At 37.6% G+C, this 25922-nt stretch overlaps 1 protein-coding gene across 10 annotated transcripts; it reads left to right on the forward strand.

The window, feature by feature from the left end:
* LOC123771891 (uncharacterized) lies at window positions 1–25922 on the forward strand. Of its 10 annotated transcripts, none has more exons than XM_045764656.2 (13): window positions 1–122; window positions 8414–9026; window positions 10294–10426; window positions 10924–11020; window positions 11873–11981; window positions 13013–13100; window positions 14656–14706; window positions 16597–16791; window positions 18091–18334; window positions 18856–19091; window positions 20370–20560; window positions 21247–21288; window positions 23252–24777. In XM_045764656.2, the coding sequence occupies exons 2-13, from the start codon at window positions 8427–8429 to the stop codon at window positions 24635–24637; spliced, it is 3372 nt and encodes a 1123-aa protein (XP_045620612.2). In that variant the 5' UTR covers window positions 1–122; window positions 8414–8426; the 3' UTR covers window positions 24638–24777. The 10 variants fall into 10 exon arrangements, with proteins under 10 accessions (XP_045620612.2, XP_069193916.1, XP_069193917.1 ...); XM_069337815.1 differs by lacking the exon at window positions 1–122 and adding an exon at window positions 6630–6756 and having other exon boundaries at window positions 18859–19091; window positions 23252–25922; XM_069337816.1 differs by lacking the exon at window positions 1–122 and adding an exon at window positions 6630–6756 and having other exon boundaries at window positions 11888–11981; window positions 23252–25922.

The raw sequence follows: 25922 nt of genomic DNA on the forward strand, positions 1-25922 counted from the left end.
GCTTAACTGGTCAGACAGTTTTAACATTACGGGGTGAGTTGAACGTCTTGGCTCACTTCTTAAACTAAACAAAAGCCATTTGCAGACGAGGAGGCAACTGGCAAGGAACACATTCATTGTCTGTGAGTACAATATATCGGTGTTACAGCCATAATTGTTTCATAGATGAAAAACATAGCTTGTCGTGCTTCCGTGTGAACTTTAATGCTTAGTTATTCGTTATTAGGCAAAAATTGCTACGTGTGTGTCAGATGGAAACCACAGCAGTTGGTCATTAGGGCTCTTGTAGTGGTCTTAATAGCCATGTTCACAATTAGCCTTAAGCTCGTCGCCAAATACAAGTATATGATATTTTATTTTTTTGGTGTAAATGTAAATGAAACTGAAAAATTTCTGCTACACATGATTCAGAATGAGGGAAGGAGAGGGAGGCTCTTATGATTAATTTACCTAAGGGCCATCATCCATAGTGGCCTCGGTGAGGGACAGGAAGCTGGCGGCTTGTCAGAGTCTCCCCCCACCCCAACCCTTTTCATGAGGATTTAATTGATATATTAGCAACTGCATTAAGTTGTTAGGATATACGGTATATGTGAATATAAAGTATGCATGCATACATGTAAAGTACACAAATAAAAAAAGTATTCATGAACATAAAGTGTACCTAAAAATAAAGTATACATGTATAACATATGCATGTATATAGAGTAAACGTGAATATGAAGGATACATTAGGATAAAGGAGACATGAATATAAAGCCGACATGAATATAGATTATACATAAAGTTACATTGGTCCTAGATAAATGGCCAAGTGACATCGGATAAGGCCTCAACAACAAGTGGGAACGTTAAGTGGTAAAATAGATTGAGCTTTAAGTGCACGAGACAGCGCGTGCGCCTGTGGCTACCTTGGATAGCAGACAGACTAACTGAAAACGCGGCGACTTTTAAAGTAAAAAAAAAAAAATGTGCTAGGAACTGAGACTTAGACGGGGACTGTGCAAGCTTACAACATAATAAGTCGAGAATAGGATTGAGATATTCGATCCTATCTTAGTGACAGATACCAATATGTAGCCATCAATGATATAACCTCTCCCACTCTACTATTAATCGCAGGAGTGCCACAAGGTAGCATCCTATAGGACCTCTCCTATTTCTTATATACATATCACTGATCTGCCTAATGTCTCTAACATTCTTAAACTTATACTATTTGTTGACGATACTACCTTCATCTACTCAGACCCCAACCCCCCCACACTAAATAATGTTGTAAATAAAGTATTAAAAAAAAAAGTTCACTCCTGGATGGCAACCAACAAACTCGCACTAAACATAGAAAAGAACTTCTGCATTTTATTTGGAAGCAAATCAACAAATGCAATTCAGCTTCTGATAGATAATGTTAACATCAGCAATAAAAATTATGGACAGTTCCTTGGCCTATACATAGAGAAGAGACTCAACTTCAGCACCACATACAACACGTAACCAAAAAAGTCTCAAAAACGGTCGATATACTTTCAAATCAAATCAAATCAAATGTTTATTTAGGTAAGGTACATACATACAAGAGATTTTACAGATGACAGAGATTTTACAGAGTGATGGATTTATAGATAGAGCTAGTACATACAAAGCCTAAAGCCACTATTACGCAAAGCGTTTCGGGCATAAGAGGCATAAGAGTGCACTTTCTAAAATCAGATATTATGTTCCATAATATCGACTTGAGAATGGTCCAGGACGGGCCGAAACGTCGTCGTCCCTTCACCTTCTAGTGTGTGGTCTGGTCAAATTACTTTAGCCACGCTATTGTGCCTCATCGCCTGCATATTATGTTCCAAACTCTGCTCTCCTCTCATTAGCCCAGCCACTTGGGCTGGACGGTAAAGCGACGGTCTTGCTTCATGTAAGTCTGCGTTCAATCCCCGACCGTCCACGTGGTTGGGCACCAATCCCCCCCCCCCCCCGTCCCATCCCAAATCCTAATCCTGACCCCTTCCATGTGCTATATAGTCGTAATGGCTTGGCGCTTGAGTATGATAATGACGGTGTAATAAAGCAGAACAGAAAACAAAGAAAGCCTAGCAGCTGATAGCCGAAGGAAAGATATGAGTGGTGGAGGAGATGCAAAGTGTGTCCAGTGAAGAATGCGGAGAAATAACGGCGTCCAAAGTGACGAGACGAATAAACCCCTAGAGAAGCACCACTCACAAATGGAGAGGGAATGAGAACAATCGAGAGAAACTAAAGAAGGAAAAGTGGGAACGAACCGGTTCAATAAGAGGAAGAAGGACGCAAAGGAGGAAAGAGATAATACATAAAAAATAACTAATAAAACAGTAAACAATAAAGATGAATTAACCCTCGTAAGCTGCAGGACATTGACCACAAAGAGAAAGAAAGGAAGAAACAGGAAACCGCAGAAGACTGTGGAAAGTAACTGGGGAGAACGAGAATGGGGGAAAACTCAAGTATCAGGGAAGAGACATGGAAGGAAAAAGAAGGGACGAGCCAAATATATTAGGATAGTAAAATGGCATTATTGTTATATAGAACCATGAGGCCCTTGTCATGCAAGGTTGGGGAAAGCCAATAACCTAGTGTAGGAAGGCACTATATTCTCCTTTCAATATTAGTGTAAACTGTAAAGAGATGAATACTCGGCTTCTTCTCGTGGCTGGGGCAGTCCTGTTATAGCAACAGATGAGTTCGTAATCGTTTAGGCAGCCGTGGGTTCATTGGGGTCCTCCTGTAGTGGTACTTCTCCTAGTGCACCACCAGTTGAATAAGTCTACAAGGGCCGTGATGAGAGCTCGAACTCACGCCCGGGATTATCACAGACGCTGCCTTAGTCGACTAGGCCGCGACATAGTCGAAAGAATTGCAACCGGGAATTCCACTGACTCCACCAGTTGCTGGTGTCATATGGGCGGCGCTCGGGGCACGCTGTCCTCTAACACCAGGTACAATCAGAGCAGTACAATCAGCCTTCAGCAATACGCCTGAGAGGCAGAGTTAACGTGAGTATGACCATGGAAAGAGTAATCGTAAATAAGGGATACGTGAGAAGGTAACGTAAACAAGAATAAATAATAATAACGAATAAGTGCTAACAGATAAAACTGGACCTGAAGCCGAATGTAACGTGCCAGGAATAAAGAGGTGAGATGTTGTTTTAGATTTAGCTACTCAGAACGAAGTGTCCATGTAGCACGGGCTATGGTGAGCCCGAGAGGTGAGATGAGAGCTAGGGGCCTTAAGGTGTGAGGGAGGAAGTAAGATGGGGCGGGGGAAGCCCCAGCCGTGGTGGGGAGAAAGCCAGCTGTTCCAGTGCCAACTAGTCCGCGGTGTTGCCACCTGTCCTCTTCAACAGAGAACGTCGCATTTCGCTCGTATGCGTTACGTAAGGCCAAAAATTGCCGTAGTAGAAAATGGACGCGGCTGGCGAAAGTGAGGTATACTGTCCTATTTTCTGCTTTGGGTCCTCTGGTAGGTTAGGAGAGGACACTTTAATTTGACCGTTTTCTTGACATTGGGAAACATTAGGAGGACGGACTGGCTGGTGGTAGACCAGGCTGCAATGGTACTGGCGTGGAAGTTCCATGGGTCCTTAGAAGTACATTTATAAAGCTGTTGCCGTTTATGTACATATGAGACATCACACCTATGTATCTTCCCCGTTTATAAGAACAATGCATGAAGCCATTAATACACAGTGAGCGTTATTGGCATAACTTAACAAAAACAAAAGAAAAAAATATCTTTAAATGTTTGATGAGGTAATATTATAAAGCTTAATATTAACAAGGAGACTTACATAACAAACTGTACAAGACATTTTGCAATTTATATACGGCTTTCAGGGAAGGCATCACATGAAAAGTAGAAAAATATGAACAGACGTTATCAGGGAATACTTATATTTAAGGGATATATATGGGAATATAAGTGAATTGTTGAAATACATGAAAATAAATCATTTAACCAGGAACATTTATAAACGGCAACAGCTTTATAAATGTACTTCCAAGGACCCATGGAACTTCCATGGACCCATGGAAATGTATATACTTATGTACATTTATGTAAACAAACTCGTTGTTTTCTCTCCTGCATTATGTCTCGAGCTTTAAACCTTTGCCGTTTAATTCCGGCACGAAAGTCGGCATAGTTTAGGAATGAATTTTGTCCTCTGATGTTCAACTGTCTCCGAAGCAGATTTATATAATCCAGTCGGCTTCGAATCCCGGTCGGGATAAATGGTTGAGCGCGTTCCCGTTCACCTGGCAGTAAACAGGTACCCAGGAATTAGTCAGCTTACATCATAGAGGGGTGAAAGGGTCTGATGTGTGCCCGACCTTGGCGAGGAGTGGGGGAACCTCGATATAAGCCTAAAATGTATAAAACCCTAATTAAGTTTAAATTAAATTTTATTATATAGGTAAAAATACATACATACATACTGATTTACAAGCAGAATGTTGGAGTTCTAGGTAGAGCTAGTATATATACCATGCATAAATTCATTAATACGCACGGCGTTTCGGGCAAGATATGGAAAAAAAATTAAGATTATGTAAGCGTCGTATCTTCAGAGAAAGCGCTGCTTGTTCTTTCAATATGGTTCGCGCGTGTTTATATATATATATATATATATATATATATATATATATATATATATATATATATATATATATATATATATATATATATATATATATATATATATATTAACAACTTAGGTATACACAGCAATGTGCTGCTAGCCTATTCTATATGAAAGATTTCACAGTGTAGATAAAAAAAAAACTAGCTATAAGTTTGTCTAATATTCCCATCTCGCAGAATGGTTAGTCACACATGGAATCAGGGGAGAAAACACCATCCTTAATTTATTTATTTATTTATATAATATATTAATATAAAATATATTTGTTTATATAATACGCCGCAATAAACAATAATGAGCTGACAAAACGAGATAAAAATAATTAACTAATGTTATTTATATCCTAATATTCGTACTCTATTCGGGTTGTTAAGACACATCTGCTTCTAAAATATATGCTTTAATGACAAATAATTTAAAATTTCATTGTGTCGGGGGGACAAGAAGCCAGAGTGTATTCATACACGTTAGGCTTTTATCGAGGATTCCTCCCCCCCCCCACCAAGGTCGAATTACTGACCCCGCCTAGGATGCAACCCTCCCCCCCCCCCCCAACAACAAGCTGAGTAACTCCTGAGTACCTTACTCACTGCTAAGTGAACAGTTGTATTAGGTGAAAGGAAATGTGACCAACCATTTCTGCCTCGCCCGGGATTCGAAGCCGGAATTCTCGATTGTGTGTCGAGAACGAATCCAACTGTGCTACCGGGACCCAAAGATAATGTATGTTTACTATTTTCTGCTGATATAAAATATATTAAGATTCATAAATAAGATCAATACAGTATGATCAATATCAATTAAGATTCCATATATCCACCACAAATCAAATTTGTGGTAGATATGAAACCGCATCATCAAATTTGCAAATGATACAAAGATTTATGATAAAGTGGGAAATGAAAATGTTATTGAAGCCTTACAAAGAGATCTACATGAACTCCATAAATGGCCAGAAGACTGACAAATGCTTTTTAATATCGACGAATGCATGACCTTGCATGTGGGACATAACCCACGCCATAGCTACCAAATTAATAATTAATAACAGTACATTACAGCAGATTGGTGAAGAAATGACCTCGGAGTCAAAATCCACCATTCACTGAAAATTTGCACAGCAACAGTCAAAAGAGCTAACGAACCCTATGGAACAATCAAGCGTATCTTTGATTTTAAGGAAAAGAAGGTGGTGATTCAAATGTAGAAATCTCTGGTACATTTGGATTACTGTGTCCAAGTATGGAAACCTCATCTTCAGAAGGACATAGCTGCTCTGGAGAAAGTGCAACACCAGGCAACAAAAAACATTCCAGAGCTAAGTCAACTCTTGTATCAGGAGTGGCTGTGGGCCACAGGGCTAAAATATATATATATGAAACTATCAGGGGATAGCGACAACACTTGCAAACCAGGCATGACAGGGCGGATCTCATTGAAACTTTTAAAACACTGAATAATTTGGAGGATGTTAATCCGGAAAATTTCTTCATAAGGTCAGTTGTAACACAAACAAGGAGCAATGCTTTCAAGCTTGACAAACCACGGTGTAAGACTGAGAACAGGCGATGCTTTTTCACCCACAGGGTTAATAAACCCATGGAACCGCCTACCCGCTAAAGCTGTAAATGCCAAAACTGTAAATTTTAAAATCCAACTGGAAAAGATCATCAGGGAAAATGGGGGGGGGGGATGTAGGGGGAGTCCCTTTGACAAGCCGTCGGCTTCCTGTCCTCGTTGAGGCCGCTAAAGTGCTAGTGGCCCTCAGGTAAATATAGTTAAGGAAATAAAATTTAGGCTCGTTAACTTGTACAATGTCATTTTTCTCACATTTAAATATATTTATAAATATTACTTACTATTCGTAGCTATATACAAATTCAAATAGCATATTGAAAGGAGGAAAGTTTGCTGTTAAATGCAATAGGAAGAAATAATAGTATTAGGCCCGAAGCCTCAGTACCCGCTGCATTGTGGGAGAATAAACAATCAGCTGACATGTTCTCAGCCATCGATTAGAAACATATTCTACGTCTTTTTTAGCTTCAAGGGCGAACTAGTTGCCGTATTTTGCAGTAAGTGGCGGTGAAGGGAGGAGATGGATGGGGTGTGAAAGGTGATAGAGCTTCCAGGAAGTACAGGGGGTCTGCGCCTCAGGCTAAAGGTCAACTATTTTTTTTTTAAGCTACGTTTCCAGTTGTTGTGATTCTAATGTTTTTTGTTTTTTTATTATTGTTTATTTTTTAGGGGAGAAAGTAAGTGAAGTGTTGATAATGTGGATTTAAGAGTCTTTAATTGCTTTTTCCATGTCGTATTTATTGCCTTTTATCAAACTTTTCCTTAATTACGGTATTGTTGGGGCTCTTGTTGCTGAAGGATGTTAAGTCGTCCATCGTCTCCCGAGACATGAGGAAGAACTTTGGGTGAAGGATTGCAGAGATGGTATAACAAGTTTTGTAGTGTAGAGGAGAATGTGTTCTGAACAGGTCACGTTGACGAGAACTTCAGTAAGTTGGAGAAGAAACTGTGATGCAAACTGAAGGAGAAAACCAGTAGCTGTCAGTAGCAGGAGTAAGGTCTCATACAATTTGATTTGTTCTCGTCTGACATTTGGGGTCTGGGGTTCGATTCCCAGGCTAGACAGAAATGGTTGGGGGCCCCATTTCCTTTCTTCCCAGATATCTATTTACTGCACTTAGCAGTAAATAGATATCCGGGAGTTAGCCATTTGTTTTGGGGTTGCAACCTGGGGGAAGGGTCAGTAGCTCGACGTCGGGAAAAGGAGGGCCTCGATACAAGCCTAAAGAATATGTATATACACAGGCTTGCTCTCCCCAACAAATCAAAATAATTATTGTTGATCCATTTCTGACTTGCTCCTAACTTAATTCAACTTAATGCTTAATTTATCTAGACAAATATGGCTAGCTGGAGGAAGTGGATTGGAAATGGGGTAATTTGTGTTGATGTAACAAATCCACAAGGGCCGTGACGAGGATTTGAACCTGCGTCCGAGAGCATCCCAAACGCTGCCTTATGCTCTCAAACGCAGGTTCGAATCCTCGTCACGGCCCTTGTGGATTTGTTTATTTGATGCATCACGCAATTGTGATTTCTGTGTGTATTGTGTTGATGTACTCTTATAGTTGTGCTTACAGGGTTGAGCTACGGGACTTTGGTCCCACAGTAGTAGTTCAACAAATTCTGTAGAGGACTGTATCAGTGAATACACAGGTCTCTCAGAAATATAGGCCTTAGAGTACTGTTTGAATAATGAACCCCTTGCTGAACCTAAGGATCATATAATCATAGATGGGAGATTTGTGGGTGAAACATAGATGGTAGATTTCTGGGTTAAACATAGATGGTAGATTTGTGGGTTGCTGTGCTATTTGGATATAAAATTTAAAAAAATCACTATTTATACAGTTTGGGTTACATTATGCTGTGCACCATTGTTCTGTAGTACAATGAATAATTGACCTGTATCAAATGTATCCATTGTCTGTAGGTTGTGTCAGGGTTTATTTTCAGACATTGTATGTAAAATATACTGTGAAGAATACATTATTAACAGAGACTTTATTTACTTCTGCCTTGGTCATGTTCTCTCATGGGTAACTAAGGCCAGTTGATTTGCTCCGTATTTAGTAAATGGGTATGACATTTTGTCCTTTTCAATAAATCTTATTTAAAAGGAACTTCTTATTCATGATTTTCTTAATTTTGCAGGTTAGGAGTTGTAATGTCTGAATCAAGTAGTACAGACTCTAGGTCCATATCCAGCCTCCCTGATAACACTCAGCAGTCATATCTAGTCCAAGAATCTTCAGGTGCTGCTCTCTCCACTCCTCGACCACAGCCTCAGCAATCAGTTCCATCTTCTTTAAACATTAAACCATCATCACCAAACATGGAGCACCAGCCACAGTCTACTTTACCTACTGAGGAAGCTTCCCCTACAGAAAATTCTTCAACAATCTTAACTTCGGAACTCTCATCTGGACAAGTTTCGTCCACTTCCAGTTCAGAGCAGTCTTCACCCACCGCTTCTACACCTGAAGAGCCACAGCTTGCAGAGGAACCTTCACCCTCTCAGGAATCTCCACCTGGACAGCCTCCCACCTCAGGGCAAGCCCCGCCGCAGCAAGAGAATGCTAATGCGGGAAACAATGCTCAGAATAGAAATAATGCACAAAATCGTCCGAATAATAACAACAATGGTGGCCTGGCCAATGTGAGAGAACGACTCTTTCAGGCACTCTTCTTCAGGTTGGCTGTTGCGTATGCTCGTGCTTTCCCACAACCAATGAGAAGATTGATTGAATTCACTGTTTTACTAAAGGTAAGCTACATAGAAATTAATATACACTTGTACAGTGTATGATAATGAATAAATGAGTAATGTTACTATCAATTAGCAACACTATCATTATTGAGAAAATCCACAGGAGCCGTGATGAGGGTTCCAACCACTGGGTGTTTCCCAAATGTACGCTCTAGTCAACTCCTGTGAATTTTGTCATTGATATATCACGAAATGTGATTTATCTGTGTACTATCATTATTGTTAACCTGGGTCATTCCTCTGCCAGATTAAGTTCTTAAATGCAGGTACATAAATTGATACAGATGGAGTATACAGTGTAGACTATAAACTTATGCTCTCTAGTGACAGGTCTTAGTAAATAAATATGGCTCGCATGTTTACAGGTAGGATGTAACTTGGATCTTTGCGACCCCTGTACAATAAACCGAAAGCACATGTTTGCAGCCAGTTACACAGACTCGTTTCGTGTTGCGAATAACAACTGCACCTGCTTTGTGATAGAGTAAAATAACTGGACTGTACAGTAATGCATATTCATTTAGTAGTAAGTTCATTGTTTTGCTAATGATACCTCGCCGATTTGCAGTAATTGGAGTACGTGAATACCAGCTAGCAAGTTTCAAGTGTGGTATGTTATACCTTCAGCTGAAAACTAAACATTACATTTATTTGTCTTATGGATCAGAAAATAATTAAGGTTTGCCAGTACAGTGTTATTTGTGTCACTTTAAAAATTTAATAATGTACCGTACAGTACTGTATAACTTTCTAGACTGGAACAGTTTTTGTATTTGGATCTAATGCATCTAATCTCATCTATTTTCCATTATTTGTAGCTATAATTATCCATTTTAATTAAGGCAAATGACACATGCTTTTATGTATATTTTGACCAAAATAACTTTTTTGGGGAGAGGGGGTTTGACAAATTTAAATGTTAATATTGAATTTATAAATTTTTGTAGGTATTGCATTCCTGTTAATTAAATATACAGATTTGCTCAACCAGAACTTTTTTTGTTTTTGTGTTGTTTTCGGTGCTTCTCAAGACGGTGCTTCTCAAGACTGGATTGGGTTACATATGAATAGGCTTCCACAGTACATAACTAATATGTTGAAAGTGATTGTTTGGTCATAGAATTAATAATATTTTTATAGTACTTTTAACTATATACACTGTTCTTTTCAGTTTAACATTGGGTCTTGGGAACTAAGCTCCACTTGGAGCAGTCTGTCATAAATGTTAATGATAGCATGGAAATTTTTAATGGCACTGTTTCAGGCCTTGACAACTTTGTTCCTCTTGGTCTACATTCATCTTGCTTTCACTCGAGCGCCCATCACTTGCCTGGACCATATTCGTGATGATTGGCCCAGGGAAGGTATTTTACGGGTAGAAGTCATTAGGAATCCAAGTAAGGCAAAACCCTTTTTGTTTATATTTGTTCTTGTTCAGACAGATTAATAATTTTTGCACATGGAAAAGTTAACTAAGAGGAAAAATCAAAAAGGTTACCTTGATATTTTAGCTTTTAAGTCATTTTTTATATTTGCATTGCTATGCTGTTAATGAGTTTTATATTTTCTCAGATTTTTCAGTCTTAAATAGATACACATTTCTTTCTTTGTACAGACTATGTATCAGTGTAATGTAATACAGACAGTTATGTCATATCCATGTCTCCTCTGGAAAGTAACACGATTCTGTAACCTAAGCAATCTTCTTTCTTGATCTAGGATTTCTTGCACTGAATATGTACACGTTAGAGTGCTTGGCCCCAGATTTTAAACTCGGCATTACATTACATTTCTATAAGTGTTCTGCATGCCTATGTAAAACATATGTGCATTACTGTTTCTTGGTGAAGGCTTTTTTCACAACAAATTTAATGTAATGCATTTACTTGTATAGGTGAAGATTACACAGTGGAACAGAGTTACGAGAAGGAGGAGCGCTTGCAGCAGAGACAGCTAGAGTTTCTCGGTGCTCTTAGCTCTGATATCGATATGTGAGTCTTGTGCTGTTGTTGTTCGTTGGACTGAGGGGTGCTTTAGGCTCATCATTTTATGAGTGATGGTAAGAGGGTAGTGCATATGTAGACAAATGCCAAGATGAGATGACTTTATTTGCTGTTAAATGTTTTCCCTTGTAAGGACTTTATTAGGGCAGCTGGGGTAAAATTCAGTGATTTGTATAAAGAATTGCCTTCAGGTTCTCAAATTGTTGTTCATCATTTTGGGTATTAAATTTTCTTTAAAAATATATATATATATCAATCATTGCAAACTGGTGCATAAAAATGCAGTAATGTTTAGCACCCAATTAATTTTAAATGCTAATTGGCAATAAATTACTCATTGTGTAATGCTGTACATTTACATTCTGTAATTTAATATTATTCCTCTAATTTGATTTCCCTAGAGCTTGGAAGAATAATAGGTACACTGAAAAGCTAAGACTACCATTAGGTGATGAAAAATAAATGAGGAATTTGCCTGCTCATTAGTTACTCCTCCCATTTTTCTTTCACTAAAGTTTTTCACTTTTTCATTATATATAATTTTAGTTCCTACATGCAACTACTACCTTAGATCCAATCCTCTTATTGATTGAGATGTAAGTCTCGTCCTGACCACACACTCAAACTTTATCAGAATACTTGGGAAAGTGTGAAATACTTTGTGTAAATCTTGATATAAAATTCACAAATACATAAGTTATGTTATTATGTCTGTAAGAAGACATTACGTATCATTAATTATTAATACTGGCTTTTATAGATAACATTTTTTTTTATATAAAAGTGCTTGATGAGCAATGTAATTTACCTCATAAGGCTTAAATTGGTCAACTCAGGCAGTGTGTTGTTTTCTAGGTTGTTTGGCGGAGGCGACCCTGTGGTCACCGATGGAGACGGCTCGGTGACAGAAATGCACCCACATGCTGAATCAGAGGCTGGTGTTGATGAGGTAGGGCAATATGTCTGTCCATCACATATTGTACTTTCTGAACCATGGTGACTTTGCTGTGTCTACAAGGCGCTAGCTCTTGGGTCCTCCCTTCCTTATTGTATCTACTGTTTTTACCGTTATTGATGTTCTAATGCTCTGTCATACTTATTCCTGAGGATATAAATTGAGGTAGTTTCACTTCTGCTTCAGATGCGTTCCATTTGTTTATCACTCGCATTGAATAGAAGTAGTACTCGCCTAATTGTGCTTGCGGGGGTTGAGCTTTGGCTTTTTGGTCCCGCCTCTCAACTGTCAATCAACTGGTGTACAGATTCCTGAGCATACTGGGCCCTATAGGTAGTGGTACTGTACCTCTGTTTACGAATTTAATCTGTTCCCAGAGACGGTTCATAAACCGAAATTAATTTTCCCCTAAGAAATAATGTCAATTGAATTACTGTAATCCATTCCACACTCCCAAAAATATTAACTTTAAAAATACATTCATGCATAATACTACAAATATTTTGTACTACAGTATGTACAAGTTGTACTTTACCTCTATTGATGACTCTTGTTGGCGTTTGGAAGACGGTGAGGAGAAGTGTGAATGAAGGTGTGTGATCAAGAGTTGAATGAGATTGGTATTTAAAAGCTAGTTTTCTCATTACTAAAACTATTCTTGATTTCTTTTAAAAGATCAGTTGCCTTTCAAATATTGCAATACATTTTGTATTATGCTGTATTGCACAGCAGACCTAATGATGCTTTTAATTTAAATTTTCCTGTTATTATTAGGTGTTCCTAATAGGGGGGATCTCTTTTGTGCATGTTTTCGTTTTGGTGGGCATTACACCGTTCTTACAGATGCCCTCAATTTTGCTTTCTGCAGGCTACTGTTGAATATCGCGAGTAATTCTGTAGTTTAGTTTATTGCTCATTTGTGGTGGTAATGGTCACTTATTTAAAGTAGCTGAAGGAATTATTTAACATTACTGATGTATTTCCATGTTGACTGATTAAGAGAGAGATTTTGGTGGTACTTGCAGAGTGCTGATCTTAGGACCTCTGAAGAATCCAGTCCTGAGCAACTTGTAACTATGTCACAGGACCTAATAGGAGACACAGCAAATCATGGTAAATAACATTTAAATTATATGTACAGTAATTTTTTTGTTAAATACAAAGTAAACTTTTCATATGGAGTGTTTGGCAAATGGAGGTTTCTTTGCACTTTTAGTTCTCAAGTAATGTGAGAGTGAAACTTGCATTTTTTGTAATTAATGGAGTATTGAGTATTTCCACCTCCTATTAACCATTGCTACTTAAATTGCTACTTTTGAAATTGCCTCTACCATCATTCTATATATCTGGATTGTTACTCTACTTTCAAAGTAACCTTCAACACTTTTTCCTACTGAAGCACTGATTAATCTTTCTTAAAATAAATGCCCAAACATTGTTTAATAATGTTAGCCCTTCATCAATACACTTGTGTTTCACATATGATTACCAACCTTATACCCCTGTCCTTGAAAATCTATTAAATGGGTAAAGTGTATGTGACTTGGACGTGCTCACTTACGAAACCAAAAGATGTGCACTTAATTTGAGATGCTCTCAACATTAGGTGCATATTGCATGAAATTGGATCTATGATGTTAAAGAAGAATGGACGATTACTGTGGTATTTATAAATGCAACTTAAATAAATACACCAGTATTTACTAATTTCATACATGCCATGCATTGGGTACCATTTATGTATGTAAACTTTGATTTTGGATTGCACAATAGTAGCATTTAGCCTTGTGTGGAGGTGAGATAGTGTTGCAGCTTGAATGGGAAAACATTTGAATTCGAGCAGTAGAAATGAACAGTTTGAGAAGTGCATAATGTGAAAAAAATTTAATGATGCGAATAGATAAAAGTTAGTAAAATATAATAGAAAGATATGGAGCGCAAAAGCTAATAAATTGCAAGATTGAGGAGTGTAATAAGATGATTTGGTCATGTTGAATGAATGGATTAAGATTGAGTGGAGAAGAAAGTGAATTCGAGTAATTAAGTGTAGGTGGTTAAGATAAGACAGCAAGCGTGTATGAGAAAGTGAAGAGTGAGTGTGATCTGTTATCTGGATGTGGTGGGAAATAAAGCTGAAGTTTGTGAAAAGGGTTCGAGTGTTTTACTTGTATATGGCAAATTAAGAAGAGCACTGTATACTTACGTTTATGAAGTGGTCGAGTGCTGCTGTGAATGATTTGCTGGAGTATGGTGTGGCTTGTTAATTAACTGGTGTTGGTTAATATTGTAATTTTAGCCTTTAAATGTACTGCTCCCTGTGTTTTCCATAGTGATGCCTCCTATTAAGGATAGGGAGTTGGAAATATACTTTTTCCCTGTAACATTTGGCGTGGTGTTTTGGTGTGGTGTATATAGTTTGTCTTGTGCATTATAATTACGTTCGGTGTCATTATGTTGTCATGATCTTTTGTAATTCCTGGAGTTAAATGGAGTGAAGTGTTGTGAGTGTATTTGAGCCCTTAGTGTGTGATAAAACTTTAAAGGTATTTGTGGTGTAAATTGCATTGTTTTCTTGCCATTATTAACCAATTAATATTTTCTTGTATAATATTGGCTTGCAACTTCCTGTACCTTGGTTAATAATGTTGACCATGCCTCCTCTTCCCAGGCTTACCCGAGTTCGAAAAACGAGAATTAGGAATATCAAATGAATCTTCTGGTGAGTAATTTACTGTTTTGTGTTTAATTAATGTCTTCTAGATTCTAGTGTTGATTGTTTATTCATAATAGTTATTTAGTAGGATTGTTATAACAAAACTAAGCAATATATTTACTTTTTTTTTTTTTATCTAATCCCTTTGTAACTATATTAAATTTTTCTATGGGCTGATGCTTCTGAACCCCAAGAAAGAAGAACACGGGGAATCAGGGTATTGATAGTGAATGAATGTGTTAGATGAAATTCACATCCCTTACATTATTAGTATTTTCCATTTTTTAGAAAAGGTTACGCACACACTTTTCCAACTATCTTGTTGAGATTGCATCTTGGACTCCCATTTCTTTCTCAAGACATTGGCTGTGTGTAATTTTTTAATGTTTATTGTAGCACATTGCTAGAGTTAGCTGTGTTACCTGCTCTGACCGGAGGGGAAGGGGTTATCGAGAGTGGTTGGCTCGGTTTTGCTCATAACTGACAAAAGCATTGTGTTTGGATGTGAGATCAGACAGGTACATGGGGTTAAGTAGTTTATACTGGCTTAAAATAGGTATTAATTTGATACAGCTGGAACAGGTGAAATGTCATCTTTAAAAAGATTTTAGGAGTTTAAGGGACCTGGGGCCTAACTGCCGAGTGGACAGTGCTTCGGATTCGTAGTCCTTAAGTTCCGAGTTCGATACCCGGTGGAGGCGGAAACAAAATGAGCAGAGTTTCTTTCACCCCCTGATGTCCCTGTTCACCTAGCAGTAAATAGGTACCTGAGGGTGTGTAACAAAAAGGGAGGCCTGGTCGAGGACTGGGCCGTGGGGACGCTAAGCCCAGAAATCATCTCAAGATGCGTTACTTTGAATGAAGTGGTAATCCTTGTCAGGCAAATTTATTTAAAAATTTAATGAGTCAACTTCAGCAGACTTGTCTGCAGTACATCCCATATATTTGGTCTAGAGAGAAGGAATGACAAGTCAGTACGAAGTACAGTAACTAAACCGATTAAAGGTAACTGGACTAAATTATTGAAGTACTCGATACATCGGATACCCGCTGTCTCTAGCAGATTTGGCTATTATTTATTTTAGATAGAAGATAATTGGGTGTTCTTTGATGGCAATGGATACCCTAAAGACCTTACCCACTGACTTACTGCTGCATTTTAATAGCGGTTTTGTGAGACATCTGTTTAGCTTGGTTTCAAGATAGGAGGAGAGGCTGAAGGCTCGGTGTGCTTGGGCATTATGACAACAATATGCCACATATATGAAACCCACAACTCATTTGTTAGACGTAATTATTATTTGTTGATGTTATAAATATATTAAGGTAATAGTCATACTAATCACTAAGAGTACATGTAAAATTAGCATCTGATATTGTACTGTACGTGCACATCTAGGGAACCATTCCTGCGAATAGGTAGATTTGTTGGTATAAATTGTATTTTGCTCCCAAACAAAGGATGAGTGAGAAATTATATTGATATTCATCTAAAATTGCATTCAGTGCTGTTCAGTTTAATGCTTTTGATTCTTCTAATACTATATAGATTGCTTCTCACATTAATATACTGTATTGTATTTCAATTATCTTTCAAATCTTATTACTGTATACTGTAATAAAACAGCTTAGGTTTGTGTAATGAAAACTGTAAATATCTGGTGTTATTTTGGCTTGGTGGTGGCAAGGCTAGCTGATTGGCACTGAGGAAATTTAGGCCAGAATCATTCCACCACAAACCTCTCTCAAGTACGGCTATTAGGCCACACACCATCAACATCACATGCAAAGTTCAGTAGGCCTTGCTGCTCTAGTTAAGTGTTACTCATCATGATTCAAAGATGTATTCTACAAATTAAAAAAAAAATGGAGAAATGATTAACTTTTATTTCTCAGCTCAAGTAGAATACGAGCCACCCGAGGATAAAGTTATCGCTGACTTGACAAACGCTGCCCACGCCGAGTCAGACATGTTCACTGCCGAGTCAGACATGTTCACCGCCAACCATACTGAAGAAGACCTGATGGCTACCGTGCATGATGATTCCCCCTTGCCAAAAAAGGAGCCTTTGGAAATGCTTGCCAAAGCTGGTAAGTTTTTGTTGTTAAAAAATTTATGGGTTGTCTTCTCATTGACGTTGAATGAGGGGCATAACTGGCAATCCCCTCACAGTGTTCAAGAGAGAACTGGATAAACACCTCCAAAGGATACCTGATCAACCAGGCTGTGACTCATACGTCAGGCTGCGAGCAGCCGCGTCCAACAGCCTGGTTGATCAGTCCAGCAACCAGGAGGCCTGGTCGACGGCCGGGCCGCGGGGACGCTAAGCCCCGGAGGCACCTCAAGGTAGGTTGATTATATTCACGGTAGGGAATAATATATTTCCTAGACATCTTTTTGGTGATATCGAATATTTGGTTGTAAAATTGCATCAGTTGTGCCCTTCATTTTTCATTCAGTTCTGTACATTAGCATTGCATTCAGTTCACATTTATATTGGGGTTTGTTACTAATTATGTGTGCAAATTGTTTTGTAGTAAACTCCTTCTCTCAATGTATACAAATCTATTTATGATAAGAACTCAAAAATATAATTGTCTAAAAACAGTATTTCCTCTATTCTTTGCTGGATTTTCATAAGAGGTTTCTAGATGCATCACTGTAGAGTACGTAACTTTACACCTGATCCTCTGTAGAGTGGGGAGCTGCTGTCAGTGTCTGCTGGCATATGGTGGTGGTGCTAGTTTAGCCATGATGCGCTATATACAATAGTGTGAATGAGATAATAAATGAAATATATGAGCGATTGTTTATATCCACCACCTTTTTCCAGGGCTCGATACCATCCCGCCTCACATAATTAGGAAAACAAAGCAATGATAATAGAATGGTATCACATAGTTCTTTAGTTACTCCTTCATTCTATTACATATACCATTGGGTGGCACTGAATGATCCCCTCTTGGGCAGTCAGGTCGAGTACCAATGGGTCTTGCCAGTGCCAGGATGGGTGACCACATAGACAACCATGCTGGTAGGTAGGGAAATATTGGTAAGCCTTGTAGAGAGGATTACAGTCTGCAGTAAGATGTGTGTGTATAAACATCACCTTACTGGGGCATGCTACTTTATATTTGGCTTCAAATATATCTTTGTGATACGTAGTTTTCCCGGCTTGGTGCTTTCTCTTGATAATTACTTGCTACTCTAAATACATTTTAATATTTACTTTGCATTTATTTTGCTATACTGGTTTTCTACTCTCACACTATTAGAATATACACTGTTTTCACTATATAATTTATGTAATTTCTCAAAAAATAATTCTACCATTGTAAGTAAGCTGAAAATGAAGATGCAGTGAGTAATAGCATTAATATTTTCAACAGTATGGCCAGAGGATGAGTATATTGTGGAATACTCACTTGAATACGGGTTCCTGCGACTCTCACCAGCCACACGACAGCGTCTCAATATTCCTGTCAAAATTGTTACTCTGGATCCTATGAAAGATGCTTGCTTTGGAGACTCGCTATCAAGATTTATTCTGGACGAATTTTTAGGTTATGATGATATCCTCATGGGATCTATTAAGAGTTTGGCTGAAAAAGAAGAAAACAAAGGCTATCTTCGGTAGGTAAAATCAATGTGCTCTAAATGCAAGAGGAATCTTGTATGGTGCATTGATATTAATTTAATTAATTATGGATATCTGTGTTACTGATATCTGTTAGAGACATTTGTTAGTTAGGGAGTTAGTTGGCTGGAATCAATCTAGTCCAGACACTAGATAGCACTTCTTATTTCCCTGCATGAAATACTTGAAAAGTTCCCTATGGCATTCATGTAAGCATTCCTTCCTACGTGGCGATGCATAGTAGGAACCAGTAGCTCTTACCATATATTAATTAAGCATGCAAACGGAGGTAACTGAAATTGTGTGCTTATTTCCGTGTGACTTAAGTTTTTGGCCGACCCCAAGAATTTGTCTTTAATCAAGCAAATATTAAAATTTTGGCTATGCTGACTAGGCTATAAAATAACTCAAACACAATTTTTTTGGGGGGCATGAAATAGTAAATGCACAAATTTTTTCATTACAATTTTATTGGGGGGCATGCAATAGTAAATGCACATATTTTTTTCTTTACAAGCAGAAATGTTGTTACTGGAGAGCACTATCGCTTCGTGAGCATGTGGATGGGAGGCAGCAATTATCTGGCGGCAGCGTTTGTGATGGTGGTGTTCACTCTGAGTGTATCCATGCTGCTGCGTTACTCGCACCACCAGATCTTCCTCTTCATTGTGGATCTTCTCCAGATGCTGGAACTCAATGTGGCTATCACCTTCCCTGCAGCACCCATGTTGACTGTGATTCTTGCACTTGTTGGTGAGATGCAAAAATATATATACAGTGTGCCGATTTTGCTCCTTCATAAACTTTAGTATTACGACTACAAACAGCGCCTAAGTTAATTTTTATCTTGGGATTTAATTTTCTTAACAGATTTGCATGAAAGAGAAATGTAACGAGAATGATGTGTTTGAAGGAAATGAAAGAAAGGTGCGGTAAATCTTGGGCAGCAGTTTAATTCTAGAGGCAATAAGCATATACACATTTTGTGTAATAATTAAAAATAAGGACAAAATTTAAGTTTTAAAACCATGCTAACCTATGATTGCTGGGGACTCGAACCTAACAATGGTGAGTTAGCATGGTACCGGTATACATGTATAGTCGTAATGGCTAATTAATGATAATTACCTTACCTTACCATGATTGTTCATAGATGGGATTCATTATCATCATGGGATTGGCTTGCCAGTTATGTGACCCACTTCATTATTGAAGCCTATGAGGTACTGTCGTTCAGCAGATAGACTCGTTACTGTAATCATTGTAAATAATTAGGATGAAACAGATGCTGAACAGTGAAGAAGCTGCGTAGCATATGTTGAAAGGGGAAATAACAAGCAATAACATTTGAAAAGACTAACAAAAGTGCAATAATTCAGGGTACCTTATGTTCAAAGATGAGCAATTAATTAATGATATTCAAATATGATAAACAGCTGTATAATTAATGAAATATAATCGAGCATTAAATATCCTAATGGGCTGTTGTCAACCTTAAATAAACATAGGCAAATAAAGTATTTAAATATTTGAATATAATGTTAATGGTTTCTATTAAGCAATTTTATTACTAGTCTTTTGTGACTAAATTGAGGAGTACATTTAGTGTGTAAGTTAAAATTTACATAGCCAGTTATAACTAATTTTTCACAGCTTATGATGCTGTTTGATCTGTTCTGTATTAGTTCAGGTGGCAGTTTAACATAGCGTTTTCCTAGCAAACACTGAAACATTTTATGTACTTAGTAGGAACTTTTTTTGAAAGATCATTAGCAGAGAAGGTATTTTAAGGGTATTATAGCTGTTTAATAATTACGATGATGTGAGGGTTTATGGACATCAAATTTAGAATAATACTCATGACAATCAGGTTTGTCCTTGTCTAGACGCTCCTTTGGAGTATGAAACTTGAAACGGAGGTTTCTGTTTGGCAGAAGTAAGTTCTTGTAGCACGGAAGGTGCTCGGGGAATAATGCACAGGATTCTATCACTATGATGCTCGCTAGAAAAACATTACAAATCATCTTGCAGGTATGGAAGCCATCATGTCGGAGTTCTTCAATGACACCTCGACGGCATTCTACATTATTGTGTTGGTGTGGGTTTGTGACCAGTACGAAGCCATCTGCTGCCACACGGCCATCACTCGCCGTCACTGGCTCCGCTTCTTCTATCTCTACCACTTTGCCTTTTATGCCTACCATTATCGATTCAATGGCCAGGTGAGAACTTTCTTTTTTAACAATTGATATAGAGAGCATTAGGAACAAAGTAATATACATTATATGATTTTTATCTATTTCTTTCCAAGCATTTTATTTATTTTATTTGGGGATCTGTCATTATTAACCATTTTTTGTCATTTCTGGCAGGTACCATTCATTTAAGCATGCTCAAGTTATCTTAACCCTTAGAGTACACAAATCTAAAAATATTATAGCAAATTTCGTTTCATCGTATCAAATAACAGTTAAGTATATTGGAAATATAAGAAACACATATCTGGAGATTCTGAATTTCATATTAATTAAATTCTGATCGCGATATCAGTTTTACAAATTTTGAGAAAATGTTAATAAATATGGATCATCAATGAAAATATAAAAAATGGTCTCAAACTGAATATTTGACATAAATACTTTTGGATTAGATGCTGCCACATGCTTCCAAATTATGATGCAATAACAGTGAGAATTAAGGATTGGAGTTTAGTTTAAAATAGATCTTATAAAAGCATAAAGCATTCCTTGCCCGAAACGCTATGTGTGCTAGTGGCTTTACAAGAATGTAAATTCAACTTAATTTCTATGTTCTCTGTTAACCCCCAATGTACCTTCTTGTATATAAATAAATAAAGAAAGAATTGAATGTTAAACAGCTACCGTAATTACCGTGATTTTGTTTTCAGTACTCATGGTTGGCCCTTATGACCTCGTGGCTCTTCATACTGGTGAGTATTTATAGTTTGTGTGTAATTATGTAAGTGTAGTTACAAGAGGACAACTATGTTCATGGTGTCCCATCTTCCCTATAATTTTTAATGATGTGAATCTTTGAAATGGCTTGTTGTTTTAACATCCACACCGACTCAAATTTTTCCAGTCATTTTCAACTCGGTTTACAAAAGAGAACTTTTGGACATCTTCGCTTTCTAAGCTTGAGTTTGTATACCTGGCACATAACTGGAGAGGGGTTCTGGGAGTTGTTCTACTCCCGAGCCCGGCCTGAGGCCAGGCTCGACTTGATAACTTAGTCCAACAGGCTATTGCTTGGAGTGGCCCACAGGCCTGCATATCCACTACAGCCTGGTTGGTCTGGCACTCCTTGCAAGGACTTACCTAATTGCCTCTTGGCCTCTGTGGCCCCTTGTTATGAATGTTGCAAGTTTTATAAATTCCTCTTTGTTTTTAAGAGGAATTAAAACAAGAAGAAGTTGATAAAATTCAACTTTGTCAATTCTTGTTGCAATTTTGGATGTGGGGTTCATGTTTCCTCTTTTCCTTCTATCTACTAGCTTTTGCATTTGTGATGTCACAAATCTTTCTACATAGTTGTTGTATTTGTGTGTTTACTCAGTTTTATATAACATTCTTTATAACAGACTTGTCATTTTATACACTAATACAGTTCAGCTATGTAATGCATGTTTTTTTTTTTTTTGAGGGGCGGGGGGGGGAAGCTGAAGCTAAGAGACTAATATAAGTCTGTTAGCTTCAGGGAGCCTCCAGGGCTCAAACCAGAAAATGGCATTTCATTATATTCAACACTGTTTTTGTTAAAAGAATAGAAATATGCTTGTGCATTAAAGTGGCTCAAAGATTTCAAGTAGATACTTCAGTAGCATGTAATTAGAGTGGATTTTTAGGATCAAACTTTTGGCAGCTTGAAAGCTTATTATAGTATTGTTTTCAGCTTGACAAAAGTTATCACATTAAGGTTTTTATTACGATTAATTCTATATATGAGTGTTAGTCTCCTGTTCACCCCTTTTTGAAAATTTATACATTTATTAGAATTTACCTGAGAACAATCATCTGAAGTGGGCTTGATAAGGACAGAAATCTGCAAACTTGTTTAAGGTCCCCCTCCCTTCCTCCCCCTCCCCCATTATTCTTGAGGAGTTTTTTCAGTTGAATATTAAACTGGAGTATTGTTATTTTTTTGACATTTATGTAATTTTCATTGTTGTCTGGTACTTCCATTTTCCTTTTCTAGCCTGAGAACATGAATTGCACATGACTATTTTCAGTACATTTTGAAACTGTGTTGTCCTCCTGCAACATTTCTGCATCTTCACCCGTGTTTATTACCTTCCCTTTTTAGTGTTATCAAATATACCTTTAGGGTATTATGAACAAATGGTTTCTGTGGGTATTTAGGGTATTATGTTTACGCTTATCTTTGGTATTGTCATCATCTTGAGGATACTTCTGAAATATCCTCAAATTTGTTTATATCTTGCCCTAATATTTTTGGTCTAGTGTCCCAGCTTGATTGATGCTTGACACCTGCCTATCTTGGGTGTCATAACTTCATTATTTACACACTGAATGTACCAAGACTTATGTTAATATAGTTATTGTGCCATACCTAATGTGGTGCAGATATTTTTGCTCAGGATAATAGCAACACAGATATGATGTCCTGTGTGTGTGTGTGTGTGTGCGTGTGCGCACGTGTTTTTATTTTTGTTTTAAGATTTGTAAAAGTGTCTGTGCATATTGGCTATTGGGAAGGCTGCATTGCATATTGGCCACATTTTAAAAATGTTTTTCATGTTATCATTGTTTTAATTTTGTTCAGAATTTTAATGTAAATTTGTATTACGAATTCAATTTCTTTGTTGATATTTTAGATGGTGACATTAATACTGGCTTGTCATTTAATCTTGCTTTTTTTTTTCCTTCCCTCAGCACTCGATGCTCTACTTCTTCCACCATTATGAATTGCCAGCAATATTGCAGCAGGCTCAGATTCAGCAGCTTGGCCGTGTCCACACCGTTAATATTGTTCTCCGCAATGTTCCCAATAATAACAACAATAATAATAATCAGAATGGTACAAATGCAGCCAACCCTGGTGCTGGTGAGAATACTGCTGCTGGAGTTGGAGATAATGCCAATGCAAGAGCAACTGGCACTAGAAATGATGGAGTACAACGGCCAAATATTCCTCCCATGGTTAATTTGGTGTTCCGAAATATGACAGGCGGTTTGGCAAACAACAGAAATGGAAATGCTTCACTAAGCTTTGTCTTTAGAAATGTAAGAAATATTATGCAGAATCTTCAACAGAACACTGCAACGTCAACTTCTACATCGGGTAGCACTACGACTACAGCAACTACATCCATTCCTAGTTCTAGTCCTAACAACGTGTCTACTACTACATCATCATCTACCTATAGTTCTGGCCCTAATCACGATGGAGTATCATCTACGACTACAGCCACATCAACTGTATTGGGAACACAGTCTGCTTCAGTAAATCCAGTATCCTCGGCTACTGGTGCTACCCCTCTCTCACCTCAACTTCCTGAAACAACACAGTATGATTCTACAAGCTCTTTTTCCTCATCATCCTTCACTTCATCATTGTTGACTTCGTCTCCATTTACAAGTTCCATTCGAGTGACTCCTGTTACAAGTTCAATTGAAGTTACTCCTATTTCATCTTCAAGACAGTTAAATATTACAACTTCTTCAGAAACAATAGATAATAATGCTTCAGATTCTACTAGCTCTAAAAGAACATGTAGCACATCGGTGACTCCAGACCTCGTCAGTTCGTGCAAAAATAGCTTTCCTTTTGAAACTTCACCCGATTCTTCACAAGAAACATCTTCAGGTAAAGACAAGCAGTGCAATTCAAATACATCGCCGGATGACACGGTGCATAAAGAAGGAATAAGGTATAAAGCTATTCCAGTAGCTGCAGATGAAAGAGAGAGCAATAATCACCCTTGTTGTGAGGGGCTACAAGAGTTTTCATCCGATTGTGGAATGACAGATGACACTGGCTCTGTACTCGGTGATACTTCTGGCATTAGAAAATCAGTTGGTGCAAGTGGCATTTTAATAAAGGCAGACAAAATGACGTGTAGCAGCACTACAACCGTGGATCATCCAATAACACGAAATTCGGAATTAACGAACGATGATTGCCAAGCAGTAGAGGGTGGCAACAGCAGTGATGTAATAGTAGAACATCTCCAATCAGGACCAGATGTCAGACATTGTATTACCTCTGACAGGCACTGTCACCACCGACCACATTTAGATAGTGAAAGCAGTGGTTAGTGAATTCAAAACATAGTCTTGTTTTTTATTTAACAAATTTGTGTATAGATATATTGTCACATGCTTTTAGAATATTAAGATCCTTTTTATTATTTACTATAGTATATACTTTAAACACAACTGAAGTGGTGTTGGCAAAGAGAAGTGTATATTTCTTTTGCAGTTATAATATATATGTATATCTATATATTATATTTTTTGTTTAACATTGAGAGAGAAGTTTATACACTGGATGGAAATGTAGTTTAGCCCCTCCCATTATTACATGTTTTCACATTAATATATTTAATTCATGTTGGGTCACATGGCCAATAAGATTGAAGTTGTTTGTTCCACAGAACAAGACCACAGGATATTCTTCAGGTCACAGATTTTGTTAGGTTTGTGGCTGAAAGGATTGTGCCTCTGTTTTAGTTAAATGAAATGTGTGCATTTTAAATGTTACTTGCATTTCCATTGTTACCATTGACAGATTCTAAATTTAATAAATATGTCTGTAGTCAAATCAAAACATTGATTAATATCAGAATTACTAGTATCATTTTTTAACCATGGATGGCATCAATAAAAATAAATGATTTTTTAACAAATTAATGGTTACTAACTTGTAAAATACTAAATAAATAATTGGGTGAATATCGCCTCAGAAATATATGCACAGCCAGGTGAAAACCATTTATGTAAGTAAGTACATACGAAGCACTGTCCACACGGCCAGGATCCATCCTGCATTTGTGTATGTGTGCATCTTTCCCTGGATCATGGTGGCTTAGTCTATATTAAAAGATTTACAAGTTTGCATCCCAAGGTTGTTATTATGAATAACTGTATACGGCTTGAGAGCTCAAACGGTTCAGTAGATGTTGACTAAGCTGGCGTGGTCATAGAAGGATGCACAGGTGCTTTAAGTACACACAAGTAATGCATGACGAATCCTGGTTCTGCTCTTGGGAGGAAGAGGAGTGCAGGCTGCTTGTACGTGTGTGATGCTCGAGACAGTTGTATAACAAATGGATGAGTGATCATTTTGTTTTTTAATAGGTGAAATATTTGTCTTTGTTATCCCACTATAGTGTTTTTTCTATAGCATACCTCACCACCTCATGAAAGTGGGAATGTGATGTTGTAATTATTTAAAAAACATTTGTGACATTGAAATTTAGAGATCATATGCATTTTTTTTCCAAATATAAGCCTTAAGCCTTTAAATACAAAATAATGTGAATAATAAGCAATTTGCCACAAAAAGAGATGGGGTGAGTGCACATTACAATACTAAACAATA

This window comes from Procambarus clarkii, chromosome 38, assembly GCF_040958095.1.
Source record: "Procambarus clarkii isolate CNS0578487 chromosome 38, FALCON_Pclarkii_2.0, whole genome shotgun sequence".
Classification (NCBI taxonomy): Eukaryota; Metazoa; Arthropoda; class Malacostraca; order Decapoda; family Cambaridae; genus Procambarus; species Procambarus clarkii.